The sequence below is a fragment of the Sebastes umbrosus genome, chromosome 5 (genome assembly GCF_015220745.1).
Source record: "Sebastes umbrosus isolate fSebUmb1 chromosome 5, fSebUmb1.pri, whole genome shotgun sequence".
NCBI classification, from domain to species: Eukaryota; Metazoa; Chordata; class Actinopteri; order Perciformes; family Sebastidae; genus Sebastes; species Sebastes umbrosus.
In genome coordinates, this window is record NC_051273.1 from 14735986 (window position 1) to 14760317 (window position 24332).

At 41.8% G+C, this 24332-nt stretch overlaps 2 protein-coding genes across 2 annotated transcripts; one reads left to right on the forward strand and one right to left on the reverse strand.

Moving 5' to 3' along the window:
• Positions 1-1890: 1890 nt before the first annotated feature.
• Positions 1891-11058, forward strand: tmem47 (transmembrane protein 47). The gene is made up of 3 exons (XM_037770872.1): positions 1891-2383; positions 9038-9178; positions 9971-11058. Exons 1-3 carry the CDS (start codon positions 2155-2157, stop codon positions 10147-10149), a joined length of 549 nt encoding a protein of 182 aa, XP_037626800.1. The 5' UTR covers positions 1891-2154; the 3' UTR covers positions 10150-11058.
• Positions 11059-12411: 1353 nt separating this feature from the next.
• Positions 12412-24331, reverse strand: tab3 (TGF-beta activated kinase 1 (MAP3K7) binding protein 3). The gene is made up of 7 exons (XM_037770437.1): positions 24098-24331; positions 21006-21179; positions 18169-19432; positions 16438-16598; positions 16011-16104; positions 13826-13909; positions 12412-13331 (listed from the first exon to the last, which is right to left on the reverse strand). The coding sequence occupies exons 2-7, from the start codon at positions 21105-21107 to the stop codon at positions 13186-13188; spliced, it is 1851 nt and encodes a 616-aa protein (XP_037626365.1). The 5' UTR covers positions 21108-21179; positions 24098-24331; the 3' UTR covers positions 12412-13185.
• Between the last annotated feature and the right edge of the window lies 1 nt (position 24332).

Sequence of the window (24332 nt, forward strand, 5' to 3'; positions counted from 1 at the left end):
AACTTAATATTCATTAGATGAGCACTTAATTGTCATTCATTCAGTGGTTCCACCAACCAGTTAATTAAGTCTAACAGATGTTGATGTTGCATTTCTGTTTAAATGTAATGAAGTTAATTTGCTTAAAAAATTACTTGTTTGTGTGAGTGTGTGTGTGTATGCGTGTGTGTGTGTGTGTGTGTGTGTTTGTGTGTGTGTGTGCATATATATTGCGTGTGTGAGAGTGTGAGTGTTAATCTATATGAATTAATTGCAAGATTCTTCCCTGAGGACAAAGGATTATCTAAGTTCAATTAGAAAAAAGATGTGTAAGCTTCCCTTGTGTGCGTGTGTGTGTGTGTGTGTGTGTGTGTGTGTGGGGAGGGTGGGTGTTAAACAAACCCGAAGAGATATAGAGGAGTGACAGAGAAGTAGAGCAAAGTGTGTCGCAAGAGAAAAGCAGGGATGTAGTTAAAGGGTGAACCCAATTAAAACAAAAGTTTACTCATATTGGATGTAAGTTAAATTAGGAAAAATGATAAATTACCTGTCAGGAGTCTGTTTTTATTTCTGGATGTTTTGCCTCGTGGTGGCTGTAGTTAACGGCTGCATTTTGCCAATATTCCACATAAATTGAATTAAATTTCCCATCAGCAGCAAAGCAGCAAAAACAACAGCATTTGACAGAGATACAGACTGTTATACATTATACTGTAGGCTACATTAAACCTTGAAATCGAGAATACGTTATAATAAATCATAATGAAAATTTCATAAATACAGCCATGCAGGTTTTGTATAGGCTGTGCATGTAATTGTAATCAATGACAGACTGCATCGTGGATAATGTGACTGGGTGATATAATTTATATAATATTTAAAAGAAAAATGCCCCCTTTGATACATGAGAGTCACGTTGTGATGTTCAGTACATCCCACTGACAGATAGTGATGAAGTGGTATAATTCAGTGGTTTTCAAAGTGGAGTCTGGGGACCCCAAGGGGTCCTTGAGGGGGTATCAGGGGGTTCCCAGCAAAAAGGGGAATAACACAATGGCAGAATGCATGGCTATTTTTGTCATGGGTTTCATACATTTTTTGTAATAAAACAACTAAAAGAAAAAATCCAATCAGATGGAGGATCCTGGGCTGGGACAAAATCTGATCAAATGGGGGTCTAATTTGTGTCAGTGTAGGCGTCCTTGACGTAAAAAAGTATGGAAACCACGGGATAAGTTATAGGCCTACCTTGAGTGCCCCAATTTCCCTGTCTACTTCACTTCATTTAGTGGTGTCTTTATTTCCCAGAATTTTGAAAATCAGGTGAAAAAAAGAGAAAATTATAAATGTTTTCCTTTCTTGGCTAACTTATCAGTTACGTTATATAGGCTACTATGTGTTCAGGCTATATTATCCATCCAGCCATCCATTATCTGTAACCGCTTATCCTGTTCAGGGTTGCCGATCCCAGCTGACATTGGGCGAAGGCGGAGTACGACCTGGACAGGTCGGCAGACTATCACAGGGCAGACAGACAACCATTCACGCTCACATTCACACCTACAGGCAATTTAGAGTCAACAATGAACCTAACCTGCATGTCTTTGGACTGTGGGAAGAAACCGGGGTACCCGGAGAAAACCCACGCTACCACGGGGAGAACACGCAAACTCCACACAGAAGGGCCCCAAGCCGGGTTTGAACCTAAGACCCTATTGCTGTGAGGCAACAGTGCTAACCACTGCACCACCGTGCAGCCAAGCTTTGATATATTATGGTTATTTGATTTTCATTTTAAAATATATAAATATATATAATATATCTTACTGACTTCTGTTTTCAACACCTACTCTTTTTCACTCCTACAGCAGAGAGAGAGAGAGATGCTGTCGGCACTAGGACCCAGCAGAGCAGGTGCAGCCCTGTGTTATTTCAGCAGTCTACAGCTCGCGGTCCCGTTAGCAGCGCGCGGACCGGTGAGCAGCAGAGCGCGCTGGTCTCCAGCAGCGACAGCAGCGTCTCTGGACTCAGGACGCAGCTCACCACAGCACAGCACGGCACGGACAGGAACAGGACGACCACTACTTCAACCTGAAGACTCTTTCTGTGGATTTGTGGACAGATCAAAAAACACACTTCTTCTTCTGTTTGTTTATTTATGAGTAAGATACTTTAATGATGTCTTCATCGGTGAGCGGCACAGAGGAGGTGCGGGTGTCGTCGCTGACGCCCCTGAAGTTGGTGGGTCTGGTGTGCGTGTTTCTCGCCCTGTGTCTGGATGTCGGGTCCGTGCTGAGCCCGGCCTGGGTCACGGCGGACGACCAGTACTACCTGTCCATGTGGTGGTCCTGCTGGAAGCCCGTCAGCTCCGAGGACTGGTCCTGCATCAGCACGCTGGTCACCGGTGAGACCTACACACACACACACACTCATCATCATGAGACCTCCATCATCTACACACACACTGATGGGGTGATGATGATGCGCCACCATGTTGTTTTGGAAGTTTTAAAGCAGTATAGTAGTATAGCAGTATAGTTTTATAGTATAGCAGTGTAGTTGTATAGTTGTATAGCAGTATAGTTGTATAGTTGTATAGCAGTATAGGTGTATAGCAGTATAGTTTTATAGTATAGCAGTATAGTTGTATAGTTGTATAGTTGTATAGCAGTATAGGTGTATAGCAGTATAGGTGTATAGCAGTATAGTTTTATAGTATAGCAGTATAGTTGTATAGCATTATAGGTGTATAGCAGTATAGTTTTATAGTTTAAGCAGTATAGTTGTATAGTTGTATAGCAGTATAGTTGTATAGTTGTATAGTTGTATAGCAGTATAGGTGTATAGCAGTATAGGTGTATAGCAGTATAGTTTTATAGTATAGCAGTATAGTTGTATAGCATTATAGGTGTATAGCAGTATAGTTTTATAGTTTAAGCAGTATAGTTGTATAGTTGTATAGCAGTATAGTTGTATAGCAGTATAGTTGTATAGCAGTATAGGTGTATAGCAGTATAGTTGTATAGCAGTATAGTTTTATAGTATAGCAGTATAGTTGTATAGCATTATAGGTGTATAGCAGTATAGTTTTATAGTTTAAGCAGTATAGTTGTATAGTTGTATAGCAGTATAGTTGTATAGCAGTATAGGTGTATAGCAGTATAGTTGTATAGCAGTATAGTTTTATAGTATAGCAGTATAGTTGTATAGCATTATAGGTGTATAGCAGTATAGTTTTATAGTTTAAGCAGTATAGTTGTATAGTTGTATAGCAGTATAGTTGTATAGCAGTATAGGTGTATAGCAGTATAGTTGTATAGCAGTATAGTTGTATAGCAGTATAGGTGTATAGCAGTATAGGTGTATAGCAGTATAGTTGTATAGCAGTATAGTTGTATAGCAGTATAGGTGTATAGCAGTATAGTTGTATAGTATAGCAGTATAGTTGTATAGCAGTATAGTTTTATAGTTTAAGCAGTATAGTTGTATAGTTGTATAGCAGTATAGTTGTATAGCAGTATAGGTGTATAGCAGTATAGTTGTATAGCAGTATAGTTGTATAGCAGTATAGGTGTATAGCAGTATAGTTTTATAGTTTAAGCAGTATAGTTGTATAGTATAGCAGTATAGTTGTATAGCAGTATAGGTGTATAGCAGTATAGTTGTATAGTATAGCAGTATAGTTGTATAGTTGTATAGCAGTATAGCAGTATAGTTGTATAGTATAGCAGTATAGTTGTATAGTTGTATAGCAGTATAGTTGTATAGTATAGCAGTATAGTTGTATAGCAGTATAGTTGTATAGTATAGCAGTATAGTTGTATAGTTGTATAGCAGTATAGTTGTATAGCAGTATAGTTGTATAGTTGTATAGCAGTATAGTTGTATAGCAGTATAGTTGTATAATATAGCAGTATAGTTGTATAGTTTTAGGGGTGTTTCACCCTTGAAATGTCAGATTTAAAGGGTGCAGACAGACACCCCGCATTCATATTCAAATGACAGTCAGATGCTCCGGGTGAACAAAGGGACCCCGCAGACAGAGCAATCTGTTCTGTGTGGTGAGAATTATATAAAACATCACCCATGAGAGTGCTAAATGTTAATTACTTTATGATTGCCTGGTTAATTTAAACTGCAGAACTCTTCTACATGGAATAAGATAGTGAGCTGCTTTCCAAGTGGGAAATATACAGTATAATAAAAAAAAAAAATAGAAAAAAAAGTTTATCCTTGAGTGAAAGTCTGAAGAATAATAAGACATTTTGGGTTTTTTTTTAGTTAACTTTTCTTCTGAAACATTTTGCCCAGTGCGCCACACTGAATGTTGTGGGAATTTCGCCTCGCCAGGAGCGGTCCAGCTGGGGTTTCATTTGGCCTTTTGTTGCTCACAAAATGAGCCTTTGTGTGGGTTTCTTCACCGGGCCAAGGAGCAGGGCAACTCAGAGCAGAGAGCTCCCCAGAGATCCAGATGCCTGGAGATTAGTAACCAGGGAAACAAGTCAAGCACTCCAGAAATGTTGGTTTTCCTCTTTAAGGAAACTTCTTTATGGAGTCCACCATGAAGGTTTTTATCTGGAAGCATTTCATATTTTCATCCAGGGTAAAAAAAAAAAAAAGGTGGTTGAGAGTAGAAACAGCATCAACAAAAATACATTTCAGGAAAACATGTCTTTATGCCTTGTTGTTATGTAATCCAATACAGCAGCCCTGCAATTTGTAATGTTTATCTTTTTTTTTTATTGAGACTGATTTAACTCTGGCACGCTTTTAGGCCACAGTTTGGGGTATTGCACTGGATTGTAAGGTAGACAATGTAACAGAAATACTTTACAATATAATCTAGTCCAGTAAAAACACCATGCACTAAGTATAGCCTGAAAAAATTCAAAGCTTCCTAATGTACTGCAGGGCTTTTTATGGGGTTGTATATAGGGCTGAACGATCAAATAAGAAATAATAAAGAAAAAATAAGAAACAATAAAGAAAAAATATGTAATTGTGATTATTTCGACTGATATTGCAATTGCGCTATGATTTGCAATTTAAGAGATATTTTTTACATTATAATTCTCATTTTCATTGAAAAACATAAATAAATATTTAAATGATTATGGTGTGATTTTTGTGGGGAACTGTACCAAACAAAGATGTTTTCTTCTGTAGAATATGATGATTAGACCAGGACGTCTCTGCAGCACCATATTTTACCAGTATTTAATTTAAAATAGTATTTTGACACAGATTTAGCCTTTAACAAATATTGTGATTTGAAAATTGCAGTAGGCCATATTGCGATTTCAATCAAATTCCTATTAATTGTGCAGCCCTAGTTGTATATAGTTCTTTGTAGGTGTTTTCTTGTGTCAGCACTGTAAATAAGCCTGATTAGCACTGAATATTGTTCTTTATCTAATTTTTCTTTATCATCATTAATATCTCTAAAGTCTATTTTTTGCAAATGTTAAATGTAGTTTTACCTGTCACTACACTCCTGACTACAGCTTCCTTCATTTTTTCCTGTATTTGTGTCTCTTTATTCTCATATATATATATATATATCACTTTTTGCAGCGTCTGACCTCCTCCTCTGTGCTGAGTTGTGAATTGTGTTTTTGTTAGTCTGACAAAATGTTTTCTTTCTGTCTGAGAGATGAGTTACTGTGGGTCACGCTGGCCCTGATTCGCCTCCGTCAGCGCAGACAAAGTGCACTTTGGTGCCATATAAAGACATGCCGTCTCCGTCCGTGTCAGCTCTCAGCAGTAGTAGCAGCAGCAGCAGCAGCAGCAGCAGAAAGCAGCAGCATACCACAGTTAATGCACACAGCAAACTGCCCATTTCCTCAGGCGTGTGCTTGGCTAGGCTTATTGATTTGAATCCCAGTAATCAGTTTCTACCCCCCACCCTCCTCTCCAGAACCCCCCAATATTTCCTCAGTGTCATGCTCTGGGCATTAAATAAATCCTGTTAGTTTGAAACACCAGCTGGCCGCTCAGATGTTTTGAGCTTTTTTCTGCAAGGCCTGCAAGTGTGTGTCTGGGAGAATAACATGCAGTGTGAATTAGAAAGCAGACATGAGATATTGCCTTGTTACACGCTCATGAAGTGTTTAAAGCATACAGACGGAAATAGTCTTTCAGTTCGTCTCCCTCACACACTTAGGCAGAGGGTCAGAAGTCAAGTACAAGAGATACAGACTCTAAAGGGCTAGGAATGTGGAACGGTCCTGCAAGAGCAGCGTGTGCGGATGCCAGGTCGGTGCGAGATGAAGCGACAAATGTGGAGCCGGTGTGTGAGCGAGGTCTGCTCAGTCAGACGCAGTGATGCCAAAAAAAGCATATTAATAATGCAATACATTACCCAGCCCCTATTTGGGTGGATGTCTTGTCTTTGAGGGAGGTCACGGCACAATGTTGGATACAGAGAGCTTGTAGAGGTTTAGTGCTCACATACACTGGGGGTCTTGAACCAGGACCCCTTTAGTTGAAGATCTTAAACTTCTCCATCCTGCTGTAATGAGAGAGTGAGTCTGAGTGGGTGTGACAGACACTCAGGGCTCTTCGGTGACACAGATCTTCCACCACTGTCTCAGACAAAGAAACTGAATTTGGGCCCTGAGGGATTTTTTCGATTAATACTTAAGCAGCGCCTGACATGCACACATGAGGCCATAATTAATGCTCAGATTGGATCTTGTGTACTGTATCTCCTTTTTCCATCTGTCATCATGCGAGGCTCAGATTAATAGTTTGGCGCTTCCTGCTCGTCAAAGCCTTTAAGCACTCCGACTCTGGCTGTGTTTCTTGCACAGAGTTACAGGGTCTGTTCCAAAATCTGAGATGAGATGACTTTCTGCATCCTGCTGTTTTCATGAGCGCGCTGATAAGGTTGGCTGGGCTGAAGGCAACGAACTGACGGAGAGAAGATATCCCACCGCTGATAGGCTTTGACAACTGCAGGTCAAGTCACTGTGGCTGAGAGGAAAGCAGCGAGGCAGTGGCAGAGAGAGGCAAAGGGGTCAGTCTTCAAGGGGGCCTCGTGTTGTGCAAGCTGGAGGCTCTGCTTTTTGTGGGCTTTTTCCAACATCCTGTGGTGACAGGGCCCATTTTTAAACTCTAAATCCTGAACCATATTTGGTCAGAAGTAGTTGATGTTTGTTTATATTTGAGCTGCTTGGCCCCTGGAATAAAGTTTCGCTCCAACGAGAGTGGGAACTGTATTTTAAGCAGCTTATGTTCCGTCACTTTCTCTTCGCTGGTGAATGTTTTAATGATTTTCTGCCTCAACAGAGAGGAAATATTCTTGGCAACGCTTTATCATTTTTTTTTTTTCCTGGGCTCCATAATAGACAACACCGTGTATACTCACTAAAAAAAAGACAAATCATTCTCTAAACTAAAGTCTTTCAATGACAGTAGTCAATAACACTCATACGATTCTGTTGACTAATCGATTAGTTGATTTAATCGACAGATCTGTAAAACTGAGTTTTACCGCTTTAATTCTGGTGTGCTCATAAGTTTCTTGGAAATAAGTCATTCAGCATGAAAAAAGCCAAACAAGACTCGGTCAAAACCGAGTATGTGCGTGAGTGATTTGTCCCTGGGTTTTCTGCTTGCCGTCTCAAACAGGAAACAACATGGCGACCTGCTCATAACAATCCCCCAAAATCTACTTCTGAAAACATTTTAAGTGAGAAATAGGCTATGTCACTGCTCAAATCTCGTTTCATTTTAGAACAAGATCGCCTAGTTTGACAGCTTCGTCCAAGTTTCGTGAGCCAGACGCGTCGCGCTGGACGGGTTCATTTGAATAAAGGACTGTTCCCCGCCTTTTCATTTTGAAAGAGAGAGAAACTCCAACACTCGGCTGACCAATCGTGTAACTTCATCACTCAGTCAGTCCCTCAGTGACAGACTTTTGCGTTTGTAGGGCTGGCTGTCTATGGTGCAGCCAAAAAAACAACTAATCGACTAAAGAAACCTTGGTCGACTAAGACCAAAACAACCGATTAATCGACTAATCGACTAAGAGGAGGGCAGCCTTAATTGAATCCCTTAGGCAGAGCCCACTCCCCTTTATGCTTTCATGTTATTTTTTCCCCACCCACTGTACTTTAAATGGTTTCCTCCTGTGTAATCAAATGTCTCATCATAATATCCTCTGCATGTTTACAAATGGACCTCCTGTTTCCGCAAGTACACAGTAAAACCAGGAAAAGAAAACAATAACAACATATAGTGTCTCTCAACAATCCTCAGATAAAGTCCCATGGCTAATTAAGTCTAAAACAAATTGTTTTTTTGCACAAAGCAAACAAAAATCTCTACTATTCCTGCTTTTATTTTGGCAAACACATTCCTATTTTGTTCCCTTTTTTTGTTTCTGCTTTGGCGTCCCAACAAGGACAGGAAAGCAGTTCTTTCCAGTTGAGTGTTTTTGGAGTAAATCTGAATGAAATGCTGAGAATGCTGCTGAGCTGGCATCGGCCAGCAGGGAGGGATACTCATTATCTGAGTCACCTCACAGAAGCCTTTCTGCTGCATCGGGATCCATTACTGAACCCGCTGAAATCCATGTGTAGCCAGCCGTGTGTGTGTGTCGGTTTGTTTGTTTCTTGTCAGCCAGAAACTGCTGTGCTCGGTACGAGGTTTATTCGCTGCATGGTTCACATTCTTCTTCTTCTGCCACCGGCTATGGATCCCCAGTGGCTCACATCAAAACATGATGAGGCATCAGCAGCTTCTCAGAGTATGCATGAGGAGTTGTCTCAGCCTCCGAACCACAAAAGTTAGTTTTTACACAATAATTCATTGGAATTGTTTCTCTGTTGTGTAAGAGTGAGCATGGCAGTCACCAGTATGGACTGTGACCTGTGATCTACCCTTTTATCCCTCCACTCTCCTCCCTCCTGTCAACATTGCAGACACAGCTCTCCAGAGTAACCTCATTTTAGCTACCTATGTCACTCTCTATCTCAGTGTGATTTCATGCCGATCCTCTCTCACCCTCCCTCCCTCCCTCCTCTCTGTGTGTGTCTGTGTGTGTTTGTCTCAGACTGGCAGATCGCCACACTGGCCTTGCTGTTGGGGGGGGCGGCCCTCACCCTGCTCTCCTTCCTCGTGGCGTTGCTCTCCCTGTGCTCCGGCTCCAGGAGTCGCTGCTACAAGCCCGTGGCCGTCATGCTGTTCTCCGCAGGTACGTAAAGAGAGTCTGTAGCAAAAACACAACAAGGAAGAGCTGAAGGACAGTCGGAAAATACAAAACAATGACTGTCCAGCTTCCAAGATAACCTACGTCCATGATAAACGTCAGGGGGAAAGATCCAAGGCACTAAAACCTTTCATTTGTCAAGGATTTTGGTGGCCATCCGAGTGCCTTGTATCTCTCTCCGTCCAGTTTATGTAAACTGGTCAGTCATCTACTGTATATGTATTTACTAGGGCTGTCAATGGATACAAATATTTAATCGCGATCAATAGCACATTTTATTCTGTTCAAAATGTACCTTAAAGGGAGATTTGTCAAGTATTTAATACTCTTACCAACATGGGAGTTGGCAAATATGCTTGCTTTATGCAATTGTCAGTGTGCTGACTTGACTTTAACTTGCCCCAAACTGCATGTGATTATCATAAAGTGGGCATGTCTGTAAAGGGGAGACTCGTAGGTACCCATAGAACCCATTTTCATTAACATATCTTGAGATCAGAGGTCAAGGGACCCCTTTGAAAATGCCTGTTTTTCCTCGCCAAAATTTAGTGAAAGTTTGGAGCGTTATTTAGCCACATTGTTGTTACCGATGGATTCTTTAGGTTTTCTAGTTTCATATGATACCAGTATCTTCACTCTAGCTTTAAAACTGATGTTGTGATTGGCGTTAAAACAAATTTGCGTTAACGCGTTATCGTGTTTACTTTTGACAGCCCTATTATTTACTATACTTATTTTGACATTAGTACCTTCTCTCTTTCCTGTTTTCCTCTGCAGTGGTGCTCCAGGTGTGCAGCTTGGTCCTGTTCCCCATCAAGTTCATCGAGACGGTCAGTCTGCGGGTGTACCACGAGTTCAACTGGGGCTACGGCCTGGCCTGGGGATCCACCATCTTCTCTTTTGGGGGAGCAATCCTCTACTGCCTCAACCCCAAGAACTATGAAGACTACTACTAAAAACATGTGAGACAAGAGGAGACATTGAGACTCTGTTTCACCCGGTGTCCTCTCATTAATAGGAACCCTCAGTCCGTTACACAGTGCACCACCACAGAGTAGAAAAACAGGAAACACAAACGCTTATTGTTAGTTTCAGGACTGGAAATGAACTCTTCCATTTGATACTGTGAACTCTCAAAAGACTAACCTCACTCACTGGACTGAAGCCCCGTGCTCTCTCAGAAGGTTTGGCAGCAAACCCGACTGAAAAAGAAATCCAACCCAGCCAGCTTAATCTGAGAGAAAATGTCAGCACTCAGATAACTCGGTGTCCCCTTTAAGTGGAGCTCCAGTAGGTCTTAAATTTGGGCAGAAAATCTGGAGGGAACAGATGGATTTACTGACCCCAGTACCAGGATGAATTGGTGGAATAATTAACCAATCAGAGTAGAGGGAAGGGGAGTATTGGACCCAGGGAGGAAGACATCCTACAGATGTGATATCATGACAAAGTGAGGAAGACAGGGCACACCTAAGGAAATGCTACATTTCCCCAGAGATACACTATAACTGGAACTTGGCATAGCCTTCTTCCTCCTGTAATAGATCGGTGAAAGCACGTCATGAAGCTCCAATAAGAGTCTTTTCTCCTGTCCTATTTGAGTCTATTACAAGCATCAGGGATACTGATTATAAACAGAAGCTACCTAAGACAGTAAAAAAACATTCCACAGTCACCTCCCAAATGATGACATACTGGTGAGAGGAACATTTACTGGTTAATAAATAGCACAGAGCCGGTCACATGTAAACAGTGGTTAAACCTGCAGCATAGCCAGAGTTATACCGGCTTTTTTTTTTTTTTATAAAATGGTTGTATTATATGTAAGTATGCGCAATAAGCATAATAAAGTAATATTCATTACAGGAAGACCAGTGGGAAGGAAGATAGCAAATGACCATGTCTGCAGAGTGTGTTTGCATGATCATACCACCCAGCATGTGCTCACACACCCTCCCCATGTGATGCCTCCTTATCTTCTCACCCAGTAGGGAATGCTCTCAGTAGAATACAACACATTTCAGATAGGGAGAGGCTGTAGCATAAAGTGATTGTAGTTACTGAAAAAAATCTTAGTTTTTGCATCTAAATTAAGGTCCATGACTTTAGGAGACGCTAGAGTGAAATGTGCTGTGCATGAGTAGTGTTATGAGGACTATTGGTGCCTTCAAATGAAACTCGTGAGCTCGTGTTTACAACATGGGAAGTCGTGTACACGATATGCGTGGCGTTCAAGTGGTTAAATTGTGAGAACAACGCTGCTAAGCAACGACAATATTAACGTTACTGTCGGCGTCTAGAAGACACAAAGGCTAACAATTTAGCAAGTTAGCAAGCAGGTAACATAATCATTATGACTTTAATAACAGAGGAAAAAGATGAGGCCGTTGAGAATATCAACATTTTCCTCAGACATATTATAAAATTGCGAAGAAAAATATACAACTAAAATTACAATATATTCATTTATGTACAAAAAAAATTTACTTCCATGGCCTCCGCCATTTCTGACGTCAACAAACACGCCACAAGTCGTGAACTCTGAGCTTTCAGAAACTTTCCACCTACGACGTTGTGTATACCACAAGAGGGGGGCGTTCATATGGACTCTGGTCGTGAACACGGTAAACACGACCCCATTTGAAGGCACCATATGGGATCAATCAAGCAGAAAATGTAAATAGGGCTGAACAATTTTTAAAAAATATCTAATTGCTATTACTTTGACTGTTATTGTGATTGTGATATGATTTGTGATATTAGAGGGAATGATCATTTTAACATCATTATTCTCATTTTCATTGAAAAACATTAAAATGATTATGTGTTTTGTAGTAGATGATGATGTGTAGGCCATGATATCTCTGCAGCGCCACAATATTTAATTTAAAAATGGTATTTTGACACATTTTGCCTTTAACAAATATTGCTCCCCTGCGATATGAAAATTACAGTAGGCCATATTGCGATTTTGATTAATTGTGCAGCCCTAAATGTAAAGTTTCAAACCTGAAGGAGGACAGTATGACCACGACAGAAGGTAATATGGTTAGAAACTTCACCAGCTTCCTCTGGTTAGTGAGTGAGTGTGTGCATGCCACTACCATTTTCTGCCGTGTTTCTGATTCCCACTGGTTTGATTACTTACATAATAAACATGTACTGGGAAATAAAAAGGTGTGTTTGATTCATGTGGGGAAAAAGGAGCATCTGAATTATAAAATTAAAAAACTATGCAGACATGCCAGCTGTGCGTGGTCAAGTCACATAGAATCAGCTCCTTTATTAAGTACAGCAAGTTGAGGCATTTGCACAGGAATCAACATCTTCTGAACACATAATACAGGGTGGCTTAATATGCATAAAAGTACCAGGAATATACTCCTATGCAAATGTCTTTAGTGTTCTTCTTTCAGTGAAATGGGCTCTAATACAGAGCCAGATACAGTGTACAGTCTACATTTCGCATTAGTCAGAATGTATATACCATTGCTTTCATCGTTCCACTGTCAGAGAGGATAGTCACCGGTCCTAGATTAAAGTGGAAGTGCCTCCATTTTGAGTTCAGGAATGGACGCAGTTGTGTAAACAGGGCAGTCTCTCTTTCTGCGTGGAATGTTCTCTAGGTAAACCGTAGTTCCTCCTCCTCTTCTTCAATCCTCTATCGCTTTAAGCTTTCTGAAGCCCCGAGTCGCAGCGTGTCACTCCCTCTTCTCATGAGAAGAGTCTCCAACTGTCCTGAATAAGAATCATCATCATCATCCTCCAATGGAAAAAAGGGGTCAAAGTGCACAGGAGTAGTAGACGGGAGCAGGACAAGTGGGCAGAGAGGGATAGTGGCTCTTCCTCAGCAGGTAAGAGGGGCTTATATATTTGATTGACAGACCTCTAGACATATTCTGCAGCTCTTGGAGGGGTGGAGGGGCTTATACTATCCACGGATTGGCAGGGGATAGGGCAGGGGGGGCGGGCAATACAGCGCAGCTCTAAGCTCAGGTGTAGCGCGGCATCTCGCACTGTTCACAGCGGTTCAGGGCGGGGTGGTTGAGGAAGGTGCAGCTTTCACAGTTCCACTGGGCGCCTTCGAAGTCCTCGTCCCTCTGGGGCCCCGGGACTGGCTTGGGGCCCTGCTCCCCTTCTAACAAAAACAAATGAAAAAGGCTGTTTAATTCATGTGATTAAGTGCATAACGCAACAATTTAAGTGTCATCAACTCAGGGCTGGAATTAACCACAGCTGTCACACCACACACACACACGTGAGGCAGGCATTCAAGCATCAACCATTCAGTAGAAATGTTGATAGACGTGGGCATTCACTTGAGCAAGGTTTCTCATCTAGTTTCCATGGCAACACATTTGTGGAGGCCATGCTGACCAATACAGACCGAAGTCTGTAAAGCTTTTAGACTTGTTTTTCAAATAAAAATGTCCCAAATCTTCAATGTGCTGGAAATCAAATAACACAAATACTGTATGTGAGTAAGGACGAACCTGAATGGTCTTGCACTGACACTCAAATATGTATCTTGGCACTATGAGCGTATTGTGACCTGTAGAACATCTATTTTTCTTTACACATCCTTGAAAACGTCTTTTTTTTTTGTTCTGAAAACGCAGGAAAAATGCTCACCTTTCCTCCCAGGTTTGGGCGGCACAACCGGACCGGGCTGAATGTGGTCATAAAAGTTGTTCATTGCTTTTGGATCAAACTTCCCTGCGGAGGAAAGAAGACACCAGATACAGACATTTGTTTAGAAGTGTCCATCCACAGGTCCAATCAGTCCGACCAGTTTCCAGCTCTTCTCCTTGAGCCTCTTGACAGACTGCCGTGTTCAGACCAAGGTTAGAATAGTTTTGACTTTTCAATTTCATTTTAGTTTTAGTAAGTTTTTGGAGTTTTAGTTTAGTTTCAGTTTCTCAGAAAGGTTTAGTTTTAGTTTTTATTAGCAGTCAATCGATTAAAATATCTAATCGTGATTAATCGCACGTTTTTTATCTGCTCAAAATGTACCTTAAAAGGAGATTTGTCAAGTATTTAACACTTACACTAACATGGGAGTGGACAAATATGCTGCTCTATGCAAATGTATGTATATATCTATTACTGGAAATCAATTAACAACACAAAACAATGACAAATATTATTCAGAAACCCTCACAGGTAACTCACTCATAACATGGCAAACTCAAGCCCAACAGGCAACAACAGCTGTCAGTGTGTCAGTCTGCTTATCATTAAGTGGGCATGTCTGTAAAGGGGAGACTCGTGGGTACCCATCGAACCCATTTTCATTCACATATCTTGAGGTCAGAGGTCAAGGAACCCCTTTGAAAATGGCCATGCCAGTTTTTCCTCAACAAAATTCAGCGTACGTTTGGAGCATTATTTAACCTCCTTTGTGACAAGTTAGTATTCTAATTATTTAGGTTTCCTAGTTTCATATGATACCAGTATCTTCTCTCTAGTTTTAAAACTGAGCCCGCTACAACCTCTGAAAAAAATCGATTGCGTTAATGCGTTAAAGAAATTAGTGACGTTAAAACAAATTTGTGTCAACACGTTATTATCACGTTAACTTTGACAGCATTAGTTTTTATATATTTAGTTTTACAGTAGTTTTAGTTTGTTTTTGTTAGGGCCAGGTATAATGTCTCAGAAGAATGTAGCTATATACATACAAAATTAAAGTTTGAAGAACTGTCTAGGAATGGCTGTTTAATCTTCACGCTACTTTATTGAAGCAATTGCGGCACAGCGCCATCTACTGGAAGGTCAAGTCAGTTCAATTTCTGTGGTTCAAGATTTTATGGTAATTCAGGCTGTCTCCTTTTTTAATAGTGACATATTATAGATAAAAAAATTACAACTAAAATTAATTTATGTTCATTTTTATTTTGTTTTTATTTCTATGTGAATAACAGGAACAGTAATAAATAGTTTTTACAACTGTGTAACTAATATGATACCCTAATTTTGAACATGCACTTTATTATCTGCCAATGAAGACATGAAAATGCATGGCTTAACATTTTAACAAATATTATGCACCCAAGAAGCATAAGTTTAAACTCCAATTATTTTGCAGCAGCTCTTTTTGCTGCAAGTTCCGATTTCTTCATTGACAAAGCAGGCCATCCCCAAAAACAAAGAGTGAGAGGGGCACTGGGGAGGGAAGTCAGCGTTCAAAGGCGAGACAACTGCTGCCTGGCTGCTTCACCATTCGTAGCTCTTTGGAGTGGCAAACAGTAAGTCGGTGTTAAAAACAACTTGCACACATAGCATCTCCGCCAGCGGTTGCCAAAAGGCATTTGGGAGACTGAAACAAAGTGGAAGAATGCTCCACAAATTTTCCAGGAAGACCATGACCCAGATGTTCAGTGGGCTCACTGCAAGTAAACTGGTCACACTTTTGAGCCAGCTGCCAGTTAGACTGTTTCAGCTTCCAAAGACACCACTCTTAAATAGATAAAGCACTGCAACTCATTTCCAGACACTGTGATTAGGGGCATACTGTATCGAGGCAATGCTGTTATCAATTACGTAATCAACAAGGATCACGTACCAACCAAACACTGTGTAAGGGCCCAATGAGAGTCAACATGGGATCGGCCCGGGTCCTGTCACGGACCAGCCGGTCATTTTAGAACGCTGCATCTGTATGCAGCGTGATGGAGCCTCATCCATCACTTTGGACCCAACTCTGTCTGCTTCTGGGCTCAGCTCTTTCAAGATCAATGCTTTCAAATAAATCAGAGACACACTTCAGAGGTTTATGTGTAGGAATGTGCATTTGTGTGTTTGTGTGTGTGTATACCTCTAGACTGCAGCAGATCTGTTTCCTTCAGGGTGCAGTCGATATCAATCTGAAGTTGTCTGTTCAGACTCCGCAATCGGGTCATCTCTTCAGGCTGCAGACGGCGCAAACACACAACCCAGTTAAATTAGACAAAAATAAACACTCAAAGTTTGATTGTTTTTAAGATCAATTTGATTCCTTTTCTGCCATTGGACACATGACTAAGTCCAAACCCTGGTTCAAACCCAGTCAGTCAGTAGCAATGTAGCTGCTAAAGTCGTAAAAGTAGAGTCTAAAATATTCTGAATCCTGAACTTGTGAAATAAATAATAATTCCACAGCCTATTGTTGTACGTCACCTTTTGTGAGCATGTGAAAAAGTATAAGAAGATTTGTTGTGACATAAAATTGTAAAGAGGAGACAATGTTGGTGTTCAGTCCTTACTCTGGGTATAAGACTGGTGGAGTTGACTCGTCGAAAGCGTCTTTGAAGGGCGTCATACTCCATGTTGTTGACGTCGGACTTCAGGTGGTCTAGTTTCTGCTTCTCCATCCGCAGCTCCTTCATTAGACGCTCCATCCTGGCCCGCTGGTGGAGCAGGAGAGCTGGGGGGAAACACAACAAACACAAAATGCTTAAAATTCAAGAATAAAAAATAAAATGTTATATAAAACCTTATCTCACTTTAGTCCTCCGTTACGAACTCCATATAACAATATACAAGCCCTACACTGACATTACGGTACAGGGACTGAAAAGACTAATTACCACATCTCAGGAAAAACACTAGAAAGGCAGCAACACAGACAAAATGTGAAATAAAGGCCAACTTGCAGTATGTCAACTTTCAAAGAAGTCTGACCATCACCAGTTTAACATTATGTAGCGCAAGACAACAAACAGTTAAAGAGGACAAATGGTCACAAAGCAGACACACAAACTACAGAATTTTTAAATGGCTGGGGAGAAAGCCTCAAATATGATAGCAAACTAAGCCTACAAGATCGCAGCTAAACATTACAAATCGCGGATCAATTTTTGCAAAATTCCAGGAATATTAAAAGGTGGAAACTTTCTATGGGAATTAACATGAATTTATGGGAAATTAATGGAAAATAATGGGAACTAGAATGGCACTCGGAGAGCGCAGACCTACTGACAATAAAGTTAAATTTAAACTTTAAAAAAATGGGAAGAGTTTGCTAGCAAAAACCAGCAGGTGTGAAGTTATAGACAGTGTACTTTGCTTTCGGCTACAATCTGTTGGTTAACTTTAGTATCATAAAAATATATAATTCCCTCCAGTAATATAATCCAAACTTACATGAAAGTGTTGGCAGTAGTGTGGGCTGCACATGTGATGGGAGAAAGCACTGTGCATGCAGACGGTTGTAATTTTACTGAAATCCTATTTAATGGGATGCTGGCAAATCATCTGTACATGTGATAGAAGAATGCGCTGCTGAATGCGCTGGACTGTTAAAATTGAATTAAACGGGCCTACTTTTAACCAAGTTGAAGAAGATTAATTATACGCAACATCATGTAGGTGCGATGCTATCAGAACAGGGTCACTCAGAAACAGGCAGCGAGCTACTGGTAGCTACTGGTAGCTCGCGAGCTACTTGTTGGAGACCCTTAATATAACTGAATAAGAAGTTGGATTTTCAATTCTCACACCGTCTAAAATCTGTAACATGTGAGATCTTAAAGAGTTGCAAATATATGTATGCATATATGAAAATTTAAGGTTTACAGTAAAATCAGTAAGGTGAACATGAACATTTAATATATTTTTTTTAGTATCTTATCAGTGAATGTTTAGATAAACGCAGAGACAGAGAAAATGACAAGCAACCAATACACCCAGCTGGAATCAAACCACAGACATTCAGTTATATGGTCCACATTTTAAGCACCAATACAAAAAATAGTCCTCAATTCTAAGATGATGTGCAGCTATAAACTCTGCTCAACAGCAATTTCACGAACACCAGTAGGAAGTCATCTAAGATGAAGTCAGCTATTCTCAGGCTAAATGTTTTGGTCTAGTCTTTATTTTAGACAACACAGCCCCAAACACACATCCAATGTCACCTCACAACTGGAAAACACTAGTGCCAGAAAGTCAAACACATGCAGAGCAATAGACAGAAACAAACAAGAGTCCCCTACCTTGTGTGTAGGCATAGTCATCAGAGCCTGAGCTTGAACGTCGGGGCATATGCTGAAACTGACTAACAATGTTCCCTGGCAGAGCGGAGATGGGCAGGATGGGTGCAGGGGCGGCGTTGTGTTCCCCTTGGTCTACTATGTTGAGAAGAGACTCTGCTTCGGCCACAGGAGATGAGCTGAGGGGCCTCTGGGGCTGGCCTCCAGGGGACACTTTGATTTTAAAGGTGTAGGCCGACTGGCCCGGTTGAGGAGAGGAGGCGGGTCGAGGCCTTGCAGGACCCTGATGCTGCAGGTACATCCCAGGGTGGAAGGCTGCTGCTGGGCCCGAAGGTCCACTCATAGTGATGCCCCTCGAAGGGGAGCTGGGCGAGGGGCTGGTGGCCATGTAAAGCGCTCCCTGGGGGTGGGGGGTGTGCACAGGGGAGTTGCTGCGAGGTCGCGGCCCCTCTAGGGTAATCTCTATCTGGTTCTTGAGGGAGCTTTTTGTGTGGTAGGGCCTGTAAACAGGTGGCTGTTGCTGGGGTTGTTGCTGGTGATGGTAGGGCATGCTGGGAATGGTTGGGGAGCTAATAGGGAGGAAGCAATATTGCTGGTGCTGGGGTTGCGGCTGGGGCTGTGGTTGGGGCTGGACCTGATGCTGCGGGGAGCTGTACGGTGAGCCGTACGTGGGAGTACTGTAGGGGGACTGCTGATGCTGATACACAGGCGCCCCTGAGGAGGACCAGGGTGCTGGCTGTGGGCTCTGGGAGGGTGAGGGTCGAATATACAGGGTGGTGTTGGTGCTGTTAGCGTAGTGCCCAGGCGGGATCTGCAGAGCCTGTGGGACATTGGGTATATTACTTTGCGAAAGAGTGACTGTTATAGGGTTCATAGTGTAACGGGGGACAGGGGAGTAAGTGGGAGACATGCCCTGCATTGTGGGTGGAGGAGTGGGAGTGCTAGCCGAGCGGCTCTGATCGTTCATGAAGAAAGGATTGTAACCCGGGGAGGGGGCCATGGTGGCGGGGGCCGACAGTGGCTCAGGGTAGCTGGGCCGCTGTGGTTCGATGTGACTGTCACTGGTGCTGTGCACGAGGGAGCGCCCTACTCCTGCTGCTCCTCCATTTGCCTTGCTCGCATCTGAGCCCGGGTATCCCAGGCTAATGTGCAGCATGTGGTTTCGACTGAGTCGCCCCTCATCTGGACTGTGATGGTACTCTCCATACAGGTATTTGTTACTCTCCTGAGCCAGCAGGTGGCAGCAAAGATCCAGGTTATTGTTGTTCTGAGACAGCGACAGAGAACAGTGTCAGTCATGCAGTGTGGCTCAGTCACAAGACTACTTCATAAAGGGATAATACTAGGGCTGACCCCAATGCTTCAAAGCTTTGAAGCTTGGACCGTTGCCAACGGTAATCTATCTCTAGATCAGTGTGCAAATGCTTAGTTTTTTCTTTGTTTTTTTATATATAAGTATGTAATAAAAAAGTATAAATCCCCAAATAGCCCAGGAAATAAGGAATAATCCCACAACATTATTCATTATTCATATACAACATTAATTATTATTAGTTATTTTCAAGGTGTCTCTGTATAGAGTTTGCATGCTCTCCCCGTGTTATCATGGGTTTTCTCCGGCTTCCTCTCACAGTCCAAAGACATGCAGGTTAGGTTAATTGTTGACTCTAAATTGCCCGTAGGTGTGAATGTGAGCGTGAATGGTTGTCTGTCTCCATGTGTCAGCCCTGTGACAGTCTGGCGACCTGTCCAGGGTGTACCCCGCCTTCACCCAATGTCAGCTGGGATCGCCTCCAGCCCCCCCGCGACAGATAGGTATTCCCAGACGAATATCGCTGTTTCTTATGTGTAGAGGTGCGTGTGTTTAATGTACACTAACTATATTCCGTACACTAATGACAACCTTTTTTCGCCCATCGCTGAATAAATACCTCCAGGCCGTGGATAAAATTTATATGGGTGCCATGATCTTCAGTTCCCTCTCTTTCATTACCGATCAAGCAAGAGACCTCCACGCCATTTGTTCCTGTGAGATTTCAGTAAGTTTGTTATGTGCGCCCACAGCGCCTGGAGGGGAAGCTTCAGTCCCGACTGCAGCTTCTGCAGCTTGAGAGGGGAGATGACTAGAGCAGCGAAATTGTACATTTCGACTTAATTTATGCTTCTCACAGTACTGTAGTCTGTAAGAAATGATTATTGTGCTATCACAAGTTGTGAAATAACATATTACCCTTTAGAAAGGGTGCTATGGCGCTCATTGACTGCTCGGCACTGCAGCAGCAAGTCTGTCAACACAGACACTGTTTGTGTGTAATCCTGCGCACAATTTTGATGTTACAGCACTGTTACTTAATAAAAGGTCAATAAAGATAATGTTTATTACACTAATTGAATGTTAATGATCTTCCATACATAGGCGGAGGCGTTACTTTTCCCCACTTTTCTCAAAAACTATTGGCCCAAAAGACATCAATCAAAGTGTAGACTGTCTAATGGATATTCCCCCAGATAATGAGCACACAAACATGCTGGTCAGGCTCTTAACAACAGAGGAGGTCTCCCTGGCATGGAGGTGAAGGGCGAAAAGTGTACGTAACAGTAGGCACTGTCCCGAAGATTCAAATACCTTCGAATATTTCTCACCGAAGCTTCGAAGCCCAAAAAATGGTATTCGGGACAGCCCTAGATAATACTAAAGGTTAGTAATCGGGTAGTGCAAACATAGCAGGACATCCTAACACAAATCAACCTTCTTCTTCTACTCAATTTCCCAACATTCTCCAAACAGCTTTTCAGAGCATATGCAGGAAACAAAAGTGTGTGTTTCTGTGTGTGTATACCTGCAGAAGGCACTGTGACACTACCCCCTCTGGGATCTCTGGGAAACGCTGTTTGAGGTCCTGCAGGATGTGGAAGTCAAGCTGAGAGCCTCCCTGCGCCATCCTGACCCAACACAGAGAGAGTCAACGAGCCCAGAGCTGCAAATGCTGAAACAACCGATCTCGTCTCATCCCCTAAAAGATGGAAGAGACAAAAATCAAATATCAGTGGGGGGAATGCTCACAATAATCCATTAAGCACTGTTGGCCTGCCAAGTTGTTTGTCACACACACACCCAATGTGTCAGCAGTAATTACAGCGAAACACATCAATTAAAATGTGTTTTTGAGGCATGTCAACCTGAGTTTTTTAAAGAGAGCATAATAGAGAAGATAAGAGATTAGTTCTTCCTGCGTTTCATTTGTGCGATATTCCTCTCACGACATGCAGGGAAATAAAATACCTTGGCCATTTTCTCACTGATGACTGGAATGATGACAGAGATATCTATGGACAATGCTGTAAACTATATGCTCAGGCAAATATGTTGCTTCGTAAGTTCAGTATGTGTTCTGTAAATGTAAAATGTTCATTATTTAGAGCTTTCTGCACGCCTTTGTACACAGCTCATCTTTGGTTTAGTTACAAGAAAAGTAGCATGTGAAGGTTCATAGTGGCTTACAATGATGCAATGAGGTTGTTGCTTCGGGTTCCCAGATGGCATAGTGCCAGTCAACTGTTTGTGTCCTCTGGTATTCCTACATGTGAGGCACTTTTAAGATATTTGATGTATAATTTTATTTGTTGTTTGGATGAGTCAGAGAACAGCATCATAGAGGCTTTAACCAGCCCGAGCAAGAGCTGCACTCAGTACTCATCCAGTGTCAGAAAACACTGGCGAGATAGCCTATTCATATGAATTGAATGATGAACTGCTGTGGTCTTATCTTGTATGTTTTTTGTTTCTTTTTCTTTTCTTTTATTGCTATGGACCCTCCTGTGTGTCTGAAATAAAGTTTGAATTGATGTATCTACCAATAGAGGTGAAACAGTCACAGACCCAATGTGTCAGCAGTAATTACAGCGAAACACATCAATTAAATTGTGTTCTTTAAGGCATGTCAACCTGAAACCTTAAAAGAGAGCATAATATTCAGTTCAGTTCAGTTCAGACAACTTTATTTATCTCCAAAGGGGACAATTCATTTGTAGCATTCAGTCCATACATCCATCCATACAACCAATAATTAGTTAAATGGTGAATGGCCTTGCATTTATATAGCGCTTTTCTAGTCTTCCGACCACTCAAAGCGCTTTACACTACATGTCAGTATTCACCCATTCACACACACACACATTCATACACTGATGGCAGAGGCTACTACCATCAGGATCTAATCTAAATACTCATTCACACGCCGATGGCTATGCCTTCGGGAGCAATTTGGGGTTAAGTGTCTTGCTCAAGGACACATCGACATGTGACCCGGAGCAGCCGGGGATCAAACCACCGACCTTCCGATTGGTGGACAACCTGCATTTAAAAATGCAGTCATTTAAAATGGGTATGGTCTGTGTTCAGCAGCTTAACAGCAGAAGGGATAAAGGACTTGGAGTGATGATTTGTTCTCCTTAAAGGTCCCATATTATGCTCATTTTCAGGTTCATACTTGTATTTTGTGTTTCTACTAGAACATATTTACATTCTGTAATGTTAAAAAAAAACATTACTTTCCTCATACTGTTCGCCTGAATATGCCTGTATTTATCCTCTGTCTGAAACACTCCGTTTTAGCGCATTTTGACTGAATTGCAACAGAATTGCTTTCCTAGGCAACAGCTTGGGTCCACGCGTACTTCCTGTCAGCTGATGACATTCACATACACTGCAACCAGGAAATAAATTGGGACACATTTAAAATGTTTACGTTTAAATCTGTGTCAGGGGTCTAAATATTGTGTATTCGTGACATCACGAAAGGGCAGAAATCCTGACGGCTTGTTTCAAATGCAGAGTTTCTGAATACGGGCTATGTGTATTTCCCTGTGGATTGAGCGTTTTCGATAATTTCACAGTATTTATATAGGACTTAAAGGTCCCATATTATAAAAAAGTGAGATTTACTTGTTTTTTTTTATCAAACAGCAGGATTAAGTCCTATATAAATACTGTGAAAGTATCGAAACGCTCAATCCACAGGGAAATACACACAGCCCGTATTCAGAAACTCTGCATTTGAAACACGCTGTCAGGATGTCGGTCCATTTGTGATGTCACAAATATACAATATTTAGACCCTTTACACAGAATTAAACGTAAACATTCTAAATGTGTCCCAGTTTATTCCTGGTAGCAGTGTGTATGTGAATGTCACCAGCTGACAGGAAGAGCACATGGACCCAAGCTGTAGCCTAGCAATGCAATTCTGTTGCAATTTCGTCGCAATTCCGTCGAAATGCACTAAAACAGAGCGTTTAAGACAGAGGGTAAATACAGGCATATTCAGGCCGACAGTATGAGGAAAACAAAGGTTTTTTTTTAACATTACAGCATGTAATCATGTTCTAGTAGAAACACAAAATACAAGTATGAACCTGAAAATGAGCATGATATGGACCTTTAAGCCTGCTTTATAATAAAAAAAACATTTTTATAATATGGGACCTTTAAGGGCACATTATAAAGTCGGCCTTAAGGCATCATATATATCCACCAATAAGAGGTGAAACAGGGAATAAAACACACATGAACACAGAGAAAACACTGCCAACATCTCTGGTATTCTGTCAGTCTGTTGTTGTTTGTTTAGCCAGACTGTTGCACCAAGCAACGACGACATACCAATGCTAGCTAGCAGGCTGTTAGCCTCTGTTAACATCACTCAAACAAACACCTGAGTGTGCTGAGGCAGGAAACAACATCCTGGGAAGGTTGTTACTAAACCCAGCAACACAATCCCTCCTAAACAAGTCACCTGTTTAAACGAGATTATGCCAAGCCAGCTCACTTTGCTAATGCTAACTGTAGCTAGTTGGCTGGTCAGCTGTCACAAGCTGGGTGTTGATGGATTAGCCAGCTAGCTCAATGCTAACAGTTAGCTCCTAAACTTACCATATGTTCAGAGTCTCCCTCGTGTTTCGGACCATAGCTGAGTCCTGAGGAGAGCTGAGGTGTTTCTGAAACGTCACGCTGAGCTCTGTTAATGTTTAACTAATAATAATAACTTATAGTTTCTCATTCCAGCACCAGGGCCTAGCTGCTGCTGCTGCTGCTGCTGCTGAGCTGAGCTGAGCTGCAGATACCAACCGAGCAGGCTGTCGCGATAATGTCAGATAGATATTTTCCC

Excerpts from the sequence above, each read along its gene's own strand:
- tmem47 (XM_037770872.1), top strand. The coding sequence starts at position 2,155 with ATGATGTCTTCATCGGTGAGCGGCACAGAGGAGGTGCGGGTGTCGTCG. Across the intron at positions 2,384-9,037 it reads CATCAGCACGCTGGTCACCG|ACTGGCAGATCGCCACACTG; the intron begins GTGAGACCTACA and ends TGTTTGTCTCAG. Across the intron at positions 9,179-9,970 it reads CGTCATGCTGTTCTCCGCAG|TGGTGCTCCAGGTGTGCAGC; the intron begins GTACGTAAAGAG and ends TTTCCTCTGCAG.
- tab3 (XM_037770437.1), bottom strand. The coding sequence starts at position 21,107 with ATGGCGCAGGGAGGCTCTCAGCTTGACTTCCACATCCTGCAGGACCTC. Across the intron at positions 16,105-16,437 it reads CCACCAGTCTTATACCCAGA|CCTGAAGAGATGACCCGATT; the intron begins GTAAGGACTGAA and ends CGCCGTCTGCAG. Across the intron at positions 13,332-13,825 it reads GCCCAAACCTGGGAGGAAAG|AAGGGGAGCAGGGCCCCAAG; the intron begins GTGAGCATTTTT and ends TGTTTTTGTTAG.